The 13,916-nt window shown below is 44.4% G+C and overlaps 1 protein-coding gene across 1 annotated transcript; it reads right to left on the reverse strand.

Annotated features, from left to right (window-relative positions):
* Positions 1-8,047: 8,047 nt before the first annotated feature.
* On the reverse strand, positions 8,048-13,486 carry LOC306941393 (large ribosomal subunit protein bL19m-like). The gene is made up of 6 exons (XM_079526830.1): positions 13,328-13,486; positions 12,994-13,120; positions 11,160-11,278; positions 10,859-10,993; positions 9,813-9,994; positions 8,048-8,692 (listed from the first exon to the last, which is right to left on the reverse strand). The coding sequence occupies exons 1-6, from the start codon at positions 13,470-13,472 to the stop codon at positions 8,468-8,470; spliced, it is 933 nt and encodes a 310-aa protein (XP_079382956.1). The 5' UTR covers positions 13,473-13,486; the 3' UTR covers positions 8,048-8,467.
* Positions 13,487-13,916: the final 430 nt, after the last annotated feature.

Here is a 13,916-nt window from a genome sequence, read left to right on the forward strand (position 1 = left end):
AATGGAAGGACAGACAAAACAAGGTCAAATGTTTAATGATAGTGTGTGTACGTGGGTACGTGCGTGCGTGCGTGCGTGCGTGCGCGTGTGTGTGTGTGTGCGTGTGTGCGTGTGTGTGTGTGTGTGTGTGCACGTATCAGGTTGAAGGAGTAAGAAAACGAACAGTCCATTGACAGGTAGACAAATGATTGAGATTTGCTTTCAACGGCTGGTGACAGAAATCATTGTGAGGGACAAAGGAAAGGTGACATGGGCTTTCTGGTTCAAAAGGATTCTTCAATCATTCAACTCCCATAACAATACTTTTTCTTCCATGTCAGACCGGGTTCAAATAGGATTTACAAGCACTTCTTAGCGTTTGTCTAAACCTCCATAGAGTAGCCTGCCAGATTGGAGACGTTTACTGTGCATCACACACTATAAGGAAAACTGACAATCACAGAAACAGACCTTCAGATACTTCACTATGCCTTTGTCCTAGGAGGTAAACCCCACACCACGTCCATCTGCTACTTCAAACATACAGAAAAAGCAGAAAGAATTATACAAACTTTTTTTTTTGCGGTAGGCTATTGTGGGAGAAGCACTTTCAGAAACAAAACAAAAGGAGATCGAAAGCAGAATTCGGTGATCGTCGGGCAAAGAACAGGCTACCGCAGTGGAGCAGTCTGCAATGCAGACCCTGTTTGGATCTAAGCTGTGCGGGGAGGAGGTGAGGGAAAAGTCACTTAACCCTTCTCAAAGCTTCAAGCAAGCAAGTCGTGCCTGGTCGGCCACAGCGGGAATTCAGCCGTTCACTCACTAAGCGACGGACGTTCATTTGTCAACTACAGTTCATTTATGGGTGCGTCTTCACTACTACGCGCCTCTGCGCGTCATCCATCTTCACCGCGCATTCTAAGTGTCTGTCCTCAGTGTGTGTTTCACGCCATTTGTCAATAGTTCAGAGTGCATCTTCGCCCATTTGTCTTCGGCATACGTCTTAAGTGTGCATTCTTAGTGTCCATCTCGGGTCATTAGCGGTCAGCGCGTATAATGGACCAAAGGATGGGTGGCTATCTGGGTTTATGTGTATGGGTCAGCATCTCTCATTGTTTGCGGTTAGAGGGCACTTTGGTGAGTTGGAGATAGAACCGGAGATCATATAGAGAGTGGCAACCTATGGCCAAATCAGGATGTTTGTGGGGTATGCGGTATGATAGTTTTATGCCAGCTAAAATCATCACACCTGTCAGCTGTCAGATTTGGTAGCAGTCTTCACAGTCTGCCTGTGGAGAAAGATGGGTGTTAAGAGTTAGTTTTGACAATGTGGAAAATATGTGGTTTGGGAATCGGAATTCACGAGTGGAGGACATATGTAACTCACTCTAACGTTTTCTTTCCAGTTATTTTTTATTCTTGAACGCTTACCCCTGTCAGTCTTTCTCTCTCTGTAGATTGATGGCAATCCATAGAAATGTCTTGGAGCCGCAGTGGGATTTAAGCGAAGGAAAAAAGTGATGGGAGCAGGAGGGGGAGGTACGCTGAGGCTATAGCACTACCTCAGTCCTGTGTGTGTTCTGTCTGCATACTTGGCAGAGGATCAAGGTGAATCTGGTATGAGTGAGGGAGTGAGCTAAGTAAAGGGTGTGTATGCTGTGTGCATTAGCGAGAGAAAGAAAGAGTGAGAGACAGAAAGTGAGAGAGAGAGAGAGAGAGAGAGAGAGAGAGAGAGAGAGAGAGAGAGAGAGGTGTGCGTCTGTGTTTGCAGCCCTCATTAGCAATTCCCCAACCTATAGCGTTCAGAATTTGAGTACGCAGATCCTCCCCATTTTCCCTTCTCTCACCCTCTTAACTAAATTAGGTTAATAAACGAGCGTTTACTAGCTCACAACACCCCCCCCCCCCCCCCCCCCCTCCTCACCCCTCCCCCTATATACTATACCTCTCTCCCTTTCTCAGGCGGTGCACTCCTACACCTCCTCTACTCCTAAGCCTCCCTTCCCCTCTTTCATCTCAGCTGAAACTCTTTTTTTCCTCACCTCTTTTTATCATCATTGTTGCGGGGCGAAAGCACTGGGATTTCCTCCTTGCATTTCCCAGGACAGAGCTGCAATTAGAGCTCAGGAAAGAAGAAGACCAGCTGTGCAGAGCTGGAGCCAGTAGAAAGGCTGGAAGGAGGAAGAAAGAAGCGCCTCGCTGTGGCTAAGGGGTGCAACTACACACACATGTTACACTTAACACAGTCGCACAATCTTTCAGAGCACACAGCTGGACTGTTTTTTCCTAGGGCCTCTCTCTCAATCCTAGCCAGGGTCATCATGACCGAATAGGAGTTATAACTTAGTTAAAAGCCATCAAAATGAACAATGTGTTGCGTTTTGACCTGCCATTTCAGGTTCTGAGGGTTTCTAACCACACACACACACACACACGCAGGGAGGAGTGGCAGGAACAAGCAGTGATATCAAGGAAATGTGAAGAATGCATCAAACAGCCTTGGTTGTTTCTTATCTTGGACGGCATGTGGACAGGGACATCCTAAACGTGGGGGAAAATACATTTGTGTGAGCGAGCAAGCACACACAGTCTCACACACACACACACAGTCTCACACACACACACACACACACACACACACACACACACACACACACACACACACACACACACACACACACACACACACACACACACACACACACACACACACACACACACACACACACCAAGGACAAATTCTGCCAGCTGTGACCTGAATTTGTTGGGGAATGTTGTTGGGGCTATGCAGTAATATTATGTACGTATAGCCTGGTGTTGTGCCCTGCGTTCATATTATGATAAGATTGCGGGGTGTATTTCCAACCCACCCATATGCAGACAGACAAACAACACCCTAGCCTTTGATTATGTCAGATGTGCGGCCTCTAGACATACAGAGCCAGTTTATAGAAGAGGTGGATAATAAATACATAATACAATATAAAACTGTATCGTCAAAATAATAGTGTAAGAACGAATATTCTTGCACATCCATCTCATAGGCTGCTGTAATGACAGCGACAGTGTGAAAACTCAACATAAATTGACCAATCTTTTCCAAGCAGATTAAAAATTAAACAAATTCTTCATTAATTTGTATCTCTTATTTGACTCCATGTCTGGTCAGACGGTTCCTCCAGTCTATGTTAGACAGCAGGTAACTGACTAGTGACAACTGATTTGTGTCAAAGCTCAAGCTTCAACGCCCTCTGTAACTTTTACTGCCCCCGTTGACGAGTCAACACAGCAATAACGGCACTGGTAATTGTAACCCTTCCCAGATTACAGCCTGTCGTCCACCCACTCAATTCTGCTGGCACTGACCACTGGCACCAGAGGTGGGCTCAAATCACATGTCCTCGGTATAGATAAACACTTGCATTTGTTTTGGACACAGGAAGACGCGTTCTGAAACGTGGTGTATTTGGAAAGGTGGTCAGCGGCGCTCAGGTAAAGTTCATACCCGTCACTGCGTGTGGAGCCTATAGGGCAGGGGTCTTCAACACTGCGTGTGGAGCCTAGGGCAGGGGTCTTCAACACTGCGTGTGGAGCCTAGGGCAGGGGTCTTCAACAGGGGGTCCGACACCCGTCCAGGGTGCTCAGAGTTACAGTACTACGGGGGGGGGGGGGGGGAATCTTTGTGTGATAAGAACTTTGTTTTTGACATACAGTATTAACTGTATCTTTGTGTGATAAGAACTTGTGATAAGAACTTTGTTTTTGACATACAGTATTAACCACTTGAACCCTAGCATCCCTTTTCTGAGAGGAACATTGGCTGAAAATAGCAGCTCTACAAGCTCTACAAACGCCTCGTGCTGAGAGGCATTGTGAGCTTGTAGATCTGCTATGTTGTTGGGAAAGAGGTCTGGTGTAGGGGGGGGGGAAAGCGAACTAAGTACAGGGAAGCCAGTTGAGAAAGGTGGGAAGTCGCTCCACTAGCGACTCCAAGCTCACCACGACACACTGTGAGCTTGTAGATTTTCTGTATACAACACCGGCTCACAGCTATACAGTACAGTACACTCGAAAATGTGCAATTCTGGGAAATTGCAAGTGTGGTTGCTAAGTACAGTAACTGATGATGAATTGACCCACATGACGTCACAAGGAATAATAAAACTAAAACTTTTTGGGGTTGATCTATAAAACAAACTCAGGCCTTTACCGGTAGTTTACTAGTGTGGTTGCGGCTGTTAGGCTTCATGTCCTCCGGGTGAAACTCACTAAGCAGCTTCGATATCACGTGTATGAAGAGACACATGGTTGCCTATTGCCTTGTCTGTGCTCTCCCTATAGGACCAACGGTAGGAGTTAGCAGTGACCAGGGACACTGCATGGGGAATCAGGAATATAAAGACTACATTGGGAGAAATAGAAATAAAGATTTAACTGAACCCTGTGCAACAGATTCAAGACCAGGTTGATGAAATGAAATGTGAAATGTCAACATGTCCTGTACGGATGACCCAGCCCCAGCAGGAGAATGGAACCCCTCACCTGGGTGATGCTGTGCCGCCCACTGAGCTGCAACAGGATGGCATTGATCAGTGAAACGACTGCAATGTGCACATCTTCTGAAACCTAAGACATCAGCTGCTTGCTTCCTGCACCAGTAATGTAATGCTTCCAAACAGCTGTCACACTGTCAGTTCGTGTGTGTGTGTGTGTGTGTGTGTGTGTGTGTGTGTGTAAGGAAGAGAAAGAGAGAAAGAAAGAGATGAGAGAGTGATGGCAGCAGAAGTCCTAGTCGACCCATGGGACAGTGGGAGAGAAAGGCAGACGGTCGTGTCATTTCACTAGAAACATATGGTGAAACTCAAGTGTGTAATTTACCTAGGTCTACGGGTGGGCCGGAACAGCACGCACGGTCACGCACACGCACACACACACACACACACAGACAGGGTGTAATTTACCTAGGGCCTATGGGTGGCCCAATATCCCATTGCGCTTGTCATACACACACAAGACAGCTCAAAACATATAGTTCACACACTACAGACGGAGACAAAGAGAAGGGAAACTAATTTCCCCCCAGACCCATCATGGGTTACAGAGTGCGAAGTAAGAAATCACTCGATGAGAAAGACATCAGCACTTGGAGATGGACAGTGAGACAGACAGACAGACAGACAGACAGACAGACAGACAGACAGACAGACAGACAGACAGACAGCAAAAGGCAGAGATAGAGACAGACAGGCATTCAGATATTATACAGTATATAGGATTTGTTCTCAAAGTGGGGTAAGGGACCTCCAGGGGTCCTTGAGGGTATTCCAGGGGATCCCCAATATAATTAGCTAATAATAGCATCAATATCAGTATAACCCTGAATACATTGTATTTGAAGATAGCATTGTGCAGATCTTAGATTTGTTATTTTCACAACATCTTGAAGGAATGTGAAAATTTAGATTTTTTTTTCCTATTCTTTTTAAACACTTAATAACTCAAATATTGTATGGGGGATCCCTGGCACAAAACAGTTTAAAATGGGGGTCAAAATACACAAGTTAGTTTGGTGGTCCTTGACGTTGAAAAAGTGTGAGAAGTTACCACTGGTATACACTATATACACTACAGTAAACAAAAACGCAGAGCCCTGATTGCGTGTACAGTACTTCACAGTCAGGAACACCCAGAGAAACCTGTGGGAGTGGAAACCTACACCACTCATCACATCCTCTCAATTTATAAACCTTGCTCCTTTTCAAAGGCGACGCGACACCCCCCCCCCCTTCACCGCCTCCTGAGAGAGGGAGACGAGAGGAAGGTCATGGGAGCAGCGGAGGAGGAGAAAGGCAAGAGGAAGACGGATTAGAGAGAAAGAGTGCGTTCCTCCCGTTCATTCCAGCGCTGACCTTCCCCAGCAGTGGCAGCACTGTATAGCTATCATCAGCCCACCATGCTTTACAGTTTGGGTGCAGTGGAGAGAGGATGGTTGGGATTATAGAGCCCCTCTCCACCTCCTGGGCCTGCATGGCCCCACCCACCCCAACCCCTTCAGCAACCGTGAACAAGTGTGTGGGGAAGGAGGGAGGGAGGGGGGGGTGGTCTATCAGGTTTCGGCCGAGGATTGACAGACGTGCCAGTATTAGACGTTTAACAGTTCACACTGTTTGAGGTGTCTGTCTGCTGTAACGCTGATATGATATGAGCCTGTCTGCAGGATACAGTGTGTGTGTGTGTGTGTGTGTGTGTACACTGTATGTGTGTGTGTGTATGCACACTGGTGTTTGATCTCCTTTTCCCAGCCATGGGGCTTTAACTTTACTCCAGGTGCTGAGAAGTCAACCTGAGGGCATGGGGAGGCACATTCATTCAAAACCAGCCACCCCCTAAACTACTTCTACACAGACAAGATGTAGACAGACACACACACACACACACACACACACACACACACACACACAGGAAATTTCCTTGAAGCAGTAACTCAGGCCATGTAACTTTTTACGGTTGAAGCTGGTTGGTTTACCAGTGCAGTTGGTGTCACCTTGGTATGCATTGGCAGGAGTCCTGCTATACAGTAGGACAAACACACTTACACACACACACACACACACACACACACACACAAACACGTCAGACTCCAAAGAGAGCTACTGAGTGAAAAATGAAAAGGTGAAAGCTGGGTTAGTGGGCAGCCTAATGACAATGTGGCATTCAGTTCACCACATACACACACACACACACACATTTTTTTCTTTTTTTCTCAGGGGAACAGCTCTTAACAGAGCAAGGATGTGAGCAGAGTGGCTTGGATCAGTGGTTTGGTTCTCAAAGTGGGGTCCGGGGACCCCCAGGGGTCCTTGAGGGAGTTCCATGGGGTCCCCAGCTAAATGATAGTTTGGAAGAGAAATGGACCCTTATGGGTCTGTAACTAAATTAACATTGATTTTACAATGGGAGTCCGTAGACTAATGCATGTCAAACTGGGGGGGGGGGTCCTTGAAATGAAAATAGTTGAAAATCACTGCTAAAGCTGTAAATATCTTCTCTTATGGGGGTCCCTGGCATATCTTTTCTAATGGGGGTCCACAGGCTAATGAGTGTCATTTTGGGGGTCCTTGACATGAAAAGGTTTGGGAACCACTGGCTTCGATAGCAGGTTCGAGCACCGGAATACTAGCCTTTCTAGTAAGAAAGAGAGAGAGAGAAAGAAAGAGACTGAGTTAAAACAGACACCACTTTGACTTATGTCTCCTATGAGGTAATCACACATACATCACGTTTAATTACAGCCCTTATCGTTGCACAATTGTAATAAATTCCATGGGCATCGTTAATGATCTAGCCTGGACGGTGTATCGCTTCCCCCAATGTTGAAAGTAACGCAACGTTTCTCGCATTTCCTGTGATACTGTACATCTCCAGACAGCAGGAATCTGTGTGGTCCATAATGAGCTCAGTAAACATCTGCTACTCCAGTATTAGAGGCTATTTTCTCTGCGTCTCATCCTGTAATATGGAGAAATTAGAGTGCAGGGCCCATTCGGTGTGTTTACACACACACACACACACACACACACACACACACACACACACACACCAGACATAACATACGGGGTCCAAGTGTTTTTTTTTTATACTACCCAATTGACGCTCTAACATACCATCTCGACACCACAATTTTCCATCCACAACAGTAAAACGCTACCGGGTGTCCTCAAGTGTAACTGAATTCCAGTTGTTGGTTTTTTTTTCTCCCCTCCAAAATACAGGGTTGCACGCCTCCTGCATGCGCTCTCTCTGCTCTAACACTGAAACATTTGTTTAATTAACATGCCAGGAGTTTCTCCTCTCACATCACAGGAGGACACACAACAAAGGGATCCATCTGCTAGTAATGATGGCTGTACACATTCCATAGGTTAACATCACCACCTAGTGTCAAGACGTGGTACTGTATGATAAGAGTCATCAAGCTCCAAAACTGAAATTTGTCATAACCACATACAAAACCGACAAATGTACATTGTAAAATCAAGATTGGAAAAAGTATGAAATGTAAACAGCCTTTACTTTGGAAACTTTTTAATAGATCTGCATTAAATAAAACCAGAGACATTAATCCATTCAGGACGGGAACCCCTTTTGGTACAGATAATTCCAGGGGTCCTTGACATGAAATAGTTTGAGAACCACTGACATAGAAATATAGGTTTTTCAGAAAACTGTTAGAAGCCTTTTTTTCAGCTTCAGGTCTAAATGCGTTCACACCGAAAGCCTTACATCAGAGTGGAAAAACAAGATGACAGGTACGTTTGTACCCCCAAATGAATGAATAACACACCATCATTGCTCTGGGCTTACTGACCGATTTCGAGGGGTAAATGTCTTTCATATTCCTATATGTTCCATCCCGATTCCCATTTCTGGAATGGTTGCTTGCGTCGATGACGAGGGTGAGGTGGATCAAGCAAAGCAAGACCGCTTTTCACTTTTTAGTTTCCTCCTGTTGGACCTCTTTGAGGATGTCCACCTCCAACTTAGAGGTGTCGTACTCTCTGAGGAAATCGTACTCGACCCAGGGCCGTGCCCACTTCTGGGCGTGCTCCATCTGCTCCGGGGTCAGGGCCAGGGCAAAGTTGATGCCCTGGATCTTGAATTTGGGACGCTCCCAGCGCTTGGACCATGGCTTCGGACGCATCTTCACCTTGAGCTGATGAATGTAAATATTATAATTTAGCTTTCTTGCCAAGCCCTGGCAGCACATCACCCCTACCCGTAAACAACTGCACTGGCTTCCTGTTCTGCATCAATTACAAACTCCTCTTTCTCACCTAGAAATGTTGAAACGCCCTGGCTCCACAGTACTTCTCAGACCTCCTCCTTAAAGGGGAATACCACTCATTTTCAACATTTTACTATGTCATTAATATACCTTAGAGTTGTTGTGTGGAAATAATAAAATGTCCCCCGATTCTGTATTGCCTAGAACTGGAGGTCTGAGAAGAAAATCAGTAACATTATGAAGTACATCTTTGTGATGTCACTGAGGTATATTATTGACATGGTAAAATGCTGAAAATGAGTAGTATTCCCCTCTAAACCTACTCTGACACGGAACCTCCTCTCTATCCCCTACTTGTATGTCCGTATGTCGCATTTACTATGAAAACCTGCATCTCCCGTCCATCAGTTAGTCACCCCACGCCTCCATAGATGGTCACGCCTCGTGACATCATGCCTCCATATATGGTCACGCCTCGTGACATCATGCCTCCATATATGGTCACACCTTGTGACATCACGCCTCATGACACGTCATGCCACCATATATGGCCATCTACAGATATGAAGATCACAACACTGACCTCATCTAACCCTGGATAACCATACATGGAGAAGACTGGATCATCACCTAGATCTGCATACTGTATATGGAGCCGGCCAGCAACTGTACATCTGACCTCAAACCCTTATTTCTCCATATATGGCGCTGACCTGTTCTGACATTCCATATGTTGATCTCCCCACCCGTCCTTCCTGTTCTGACATTCCATGTTGATCTGACCTCATCAAACCCTGTACACTCAAGACACGCTCCATATATGGCCAGTACAGAATTCATTCCATACGTTGATCTGACCCCCCATGACAAAGCGCCAGTGCTCGCCCAGCAGTCTGCCGTCAACCAGGCGGATGGATGCATGCACGAGACTCGCTTCTCTTCATCTTACTGGTTTATTATTATTATGTCACATCATAATTTACTCTATTTTGTGAGACAAATAGGAAAGTTAAGCTAAAAAGCTGAGACTAACTAATGGATTTCTTACCTTGTTGATGTGCACTTCTCCTATAGGGTTGATGTCCACAGGCTTCATGTCTGGGTCTACGGTGCTGTACTCGGGCAGCGCGTCCCTCAGGTACATTATGTCGTCATCCAGCCTCTTCTCTAGTTTCAGTACGTCGATCTGCTGGATCCGAGGGCTGTACAATTCGTAGCAGATCTCCACACCTGGGTATCAACGTGCACACACACAAAATATTAGGGAAGTTCAAAGTTGCATTGTAGACTTGACAGATGTCAGTCTCCCGGAGTGGCTGGGAAAATCAGTATTTAAATGATACTGACTTTGAGCAAGGCAATGAACCCTGAACTCAAAGTGCTCTCCAGGCTATATCAACTGTCTGTCTGTGTTCTAGTCTAGTCAACTTGCCTAGTTAAATAAATGTAATAAGTATCATGAGTGAAATATAGTATAGAAAGTAAGGATGAATCTCAATAATCTCAAGCTCTATGTTCTTACACTGTGTTGGAAAATGCTAAACCAGTCTATCAATACATTTTCACAAATAAATTGGAGATTTACAGGAATCACTGTTAAAGAGAACAATACAGACATCCAATACATGTCATTGTCCCTTTATAGCTTTGGTTATATATATTGTACATATTATATCGGACAATTTAAACATTACCAAATTTACCAGAATAACTGTTGTACCATTACATAAGGATTACAAGGTTAAGAAGTCATGGGCATTTAAATGTCATTCCTAGTGTTTTCTCCTGGGACAATCAATTAACGATTTATTTTTTAATTAATCAATTGGTTCAATTAATTGTTGTACCCTTACAATCGATGCAGTATGTTGAATCAGAGGTGAGAGTTAGAAGAGAGGGCATTTCACTCGCATTTGTCCATGCGGGAAAAATGACTATTTGGACAGCATGCACAGAGAGAGAAAGGTGACATGAGGCAGAGAACAAGTGGGTGTACTTTATTTAGTCTTGTCCATCCCTTTTTGGGATTACTTGTTCAGTACTTGAGAAGGTTTGATTTAGAGAAAGGTACATGCTGAAAATAAATGTCTTCACCTTGGCCATTGATGATATTCCTAAGAACAAATGTGCATCCCAGTCCGTTGCCACTCCTCCTAGTGCAAATTCCCACAAAACGGTTGGTTTTCCCACTGGCGTGTGCATCTGCCATGTTCACAGCTAGGATACTCCCTAAAAACAGTAGATAGTAGATGATCTTTTAAAATATGCATGCTGAATGATGAAGCTAGTTCTGATTCCACTACAAGACTTTTGTCTCTCTGGCCAACAGAAAAGCCTAGTCATTCACATACAGTATACTTCCAGTGTGGCTGGATTGAGTTTAGTTGTCTCGTACCTGCGTAGAACTCAGGAATGTTCAGTACTTTCCTCCTCGTGATCATATCTTTCCTCTCCATGAAGAATTTGAATGGGTCTGTTCTCTGACGAGGAGGGATAAACTCTGGACTCAGAAACCTGTTAAAGAGAGGCAAGACACTTTATGTTACAGATATTGTATGAAGCCGACATTCAACAACAACATTTAGTCCACTAGAGGGGACCGCTGTATCAACTTTTGGTCTAGGGGTAGCCCTGGTCCAGTGCGTCTCGCTAACGCCCTGACAGGAAAGCCTCTGCTGCACACGGGTAAAAATTCTACTGCCGAGCGAGGGGTCCAACTTTACCGAAAACAAACAAAACCACTTAGCTACTAACCGGCTACAAAAAATCGGTTTGAGGGAAAAGGAAGTTGCCGCCTGTTGTTCCTGCCTGTCGACTACAAAACAATACTACAACATGACGTAGCGATATCATCCGCTCCCGACAGGATCATACAGACTTTTGAAACAGAGACCAGGCTTTCCTCCGAGGTGGTGGAAAGCCTGGTGAGGCGAGGTTAGGGGACCAGAGACTCTTTTCCAAAACATAGCAGGCTTTGTTTCGGTGAGTAGCTAAGTGGTTGTTTAGTTGCGGTAAAGTCCCCTCGCACAGCAGTGGAATTTTCACCTGTGTACCAGCAGGTGCTTTCCTGTCAGTGAGAGCTCGCTAACGCACTGGACCAGGGCTAGTCTACGGGCAGATGGCTTTCTCTATCATAGCAGTTGGTTGGTGCAATATCCTCCTCACATAATTTACAGTACAAACTTAAATGTTCTGTGAAAAAAGGGTTAGAGAAAGAAAAGTCACACAATCATATACAATCTAGTGGGAGTTTAATTATTATGTATTTTATGAACCCTTGTGATCATGTTTACATTTTCAAATTGTCTGTGTCTTTGACTCCATATGTTTTAATGGCTACTGCTGAAAATCTTAGTTAGGTTAGGGTTTTGTATTTTAAGCTGTGTAGTTTTATTTTAACCGTTTTGTGTGTTCTCTTGTTGATTTACGGTATACATGTTTTGGTTTATTTCATCATCTTGTTTTGTGTCAAGATGTCCACCCAGGAGGAACTGCATATAACAAGATAGCCCTAGAATGGCTGTGATATTACATGATACATTAGAAAGGAGCGTTGCAGGTCATTAATGATCGACACCTGTCTATTGTGTGGCCCGCCCCATACCTAGAGCGACCAAATCTAAACTGTTCATTTGAGGGGAAGAAGTATAGCTGGTGGTGTGGTACAAGTGGAACGGGATTAAATGTCTTGATGTCATATTCGACCATAAAACTCTCTGCCAATTTTTGGCCACGGGTGGTATGGCTGTACTACCTAGGGGGATATTTCTCATGTTATTGTAACAGGCTTAAAAACACATCTTGCAGGACAAGAGAAAATGAGAGCTTTAGAACAGAAAGCCAACTATTAGGGGACTAACTATTTGAACATAGGGACATCTGGTCACCCTACCATGTGTGCTCCCTGGATATGTGGTGGTGTGAATGAAACTGGTGGGAAAGTGGAGGACAATGACTGACTCCAAGTCGCAGCAATTCATTAATGGGTGAGTAGAGTACACACAGTACTGCACCTTTTAATGTTGTCACCGAATCCAAATTAACAACACTGATACAGAAGGGCATATGAGTGATCTATGGCTGCCTGTCTATATGGAAATTAAATATAGACATTCTTGGGCCACAGCCCACAGGTGTGTAGGCCCAGATCCATGTTGGCCTAAATAGTGCTTCTGGTGCAACATTGCCAAACAAACGAAGAAATTAAAGAAAATGTATGATGTACTTACTTTCGTAGGTTTGACTCTGTTAGTGTTTTGTCTATGACGACAGGTTTAGGGGGAGGCATAAATTTGGGTGGTGGACCCCCATCGTCACTACCCTCAGCAAAGCGAGGCAAAGACGTAGACAGGAACCCTGTTAGAGGATGTTAAAATCATTATTAACTTAACTACGTTGAGTTTAGAATAGATAATTCAGGTGAAACGCTGTAGCCGCAATGTTGTGTCAAAGTAGCATTTAGCTGCTAGCTCTAGTAACAGCAAACGTCACGGTTTATATCATCAACGTCAAACGACATTTTTTAAAATACATATGAGGGGTGAACTTATTAGAAATACTTACTTTCGTGAATTTTTAGGTTCCGTAATAATCTTAAAGCGGACATTCCGTCAAGCTTCTTTGTGCAGCAGAGTGCCATGATGATGTCTGACCTTGTTGTGTCGCATATTGCTAGTCGGTACGGAAGCCGCATGGCACAGCACAACATTAAAACTCGATATGACAGCAATGCAATGAAGCCAGGTTTCCACACGATGTCACTATTGTATCATCTGTTACACGTGCGTGCTGCATCATCAGCCTCCACCTGTCTGATGCATATTATGATATTCACTCAGTGCACTGCACTTGCAACATTGTCTCATCATGATTACCTCACCTTCTGACGTTTGGCAAATACTTCAATTACCTCAATTCTTGACGTATTTCGGAAAAATATTACGTCATGGCGTGACTTAAATGTAAAAAGGTCACGCTCTGACGTTTTTTATTTTTCTGTCTAAAATAATCTGAAGCTATATTATTATTAATTTAATGTTAGAGCAGGTCTGAAATAAATGTCAGAGCTGATATCAAAATAATCTGAAGCTATATTATTATTCATGTCATGTTAGAGCAGGTCTGAAATAAATGTCAGAGCTGATATCGACAT

Source organism: Electrona antarctica (genome assembly GCF_951216825.1).
Source record: "Electrona antarctica genome assembly, chromosome: 17".
Classification (NCBI taxonomy): Eukaryota; Metazoa; Chordata; class Actinopteri; order Myctophiformes; family Myctophidae; genus Electrona; species Electrona antarctica.

Coding starts and splice junctions, on each gene's coding strand:
- LOC306941393 (XM_079526830.1), bottom strand. CDS start 13,472: ATGTTGTGCTGTGCCATGCGGCTTCCGTACCGACTAGCAATATGCGAC. Junction 11,279..12,993: donor ACAGAGTCAAACCTACGAAA/GTAAGTACATCA, acceptor TCTCTTTAACAG/GTTTCTGAGTCCAGAGTTTA. Junction 8,693..9,812: donor GAGAAGTGCACATCAACAAG/GTAAGAAATCCA, acceptor TACATTCATCAG/CTCAAGGTGAAGATGCGTCC.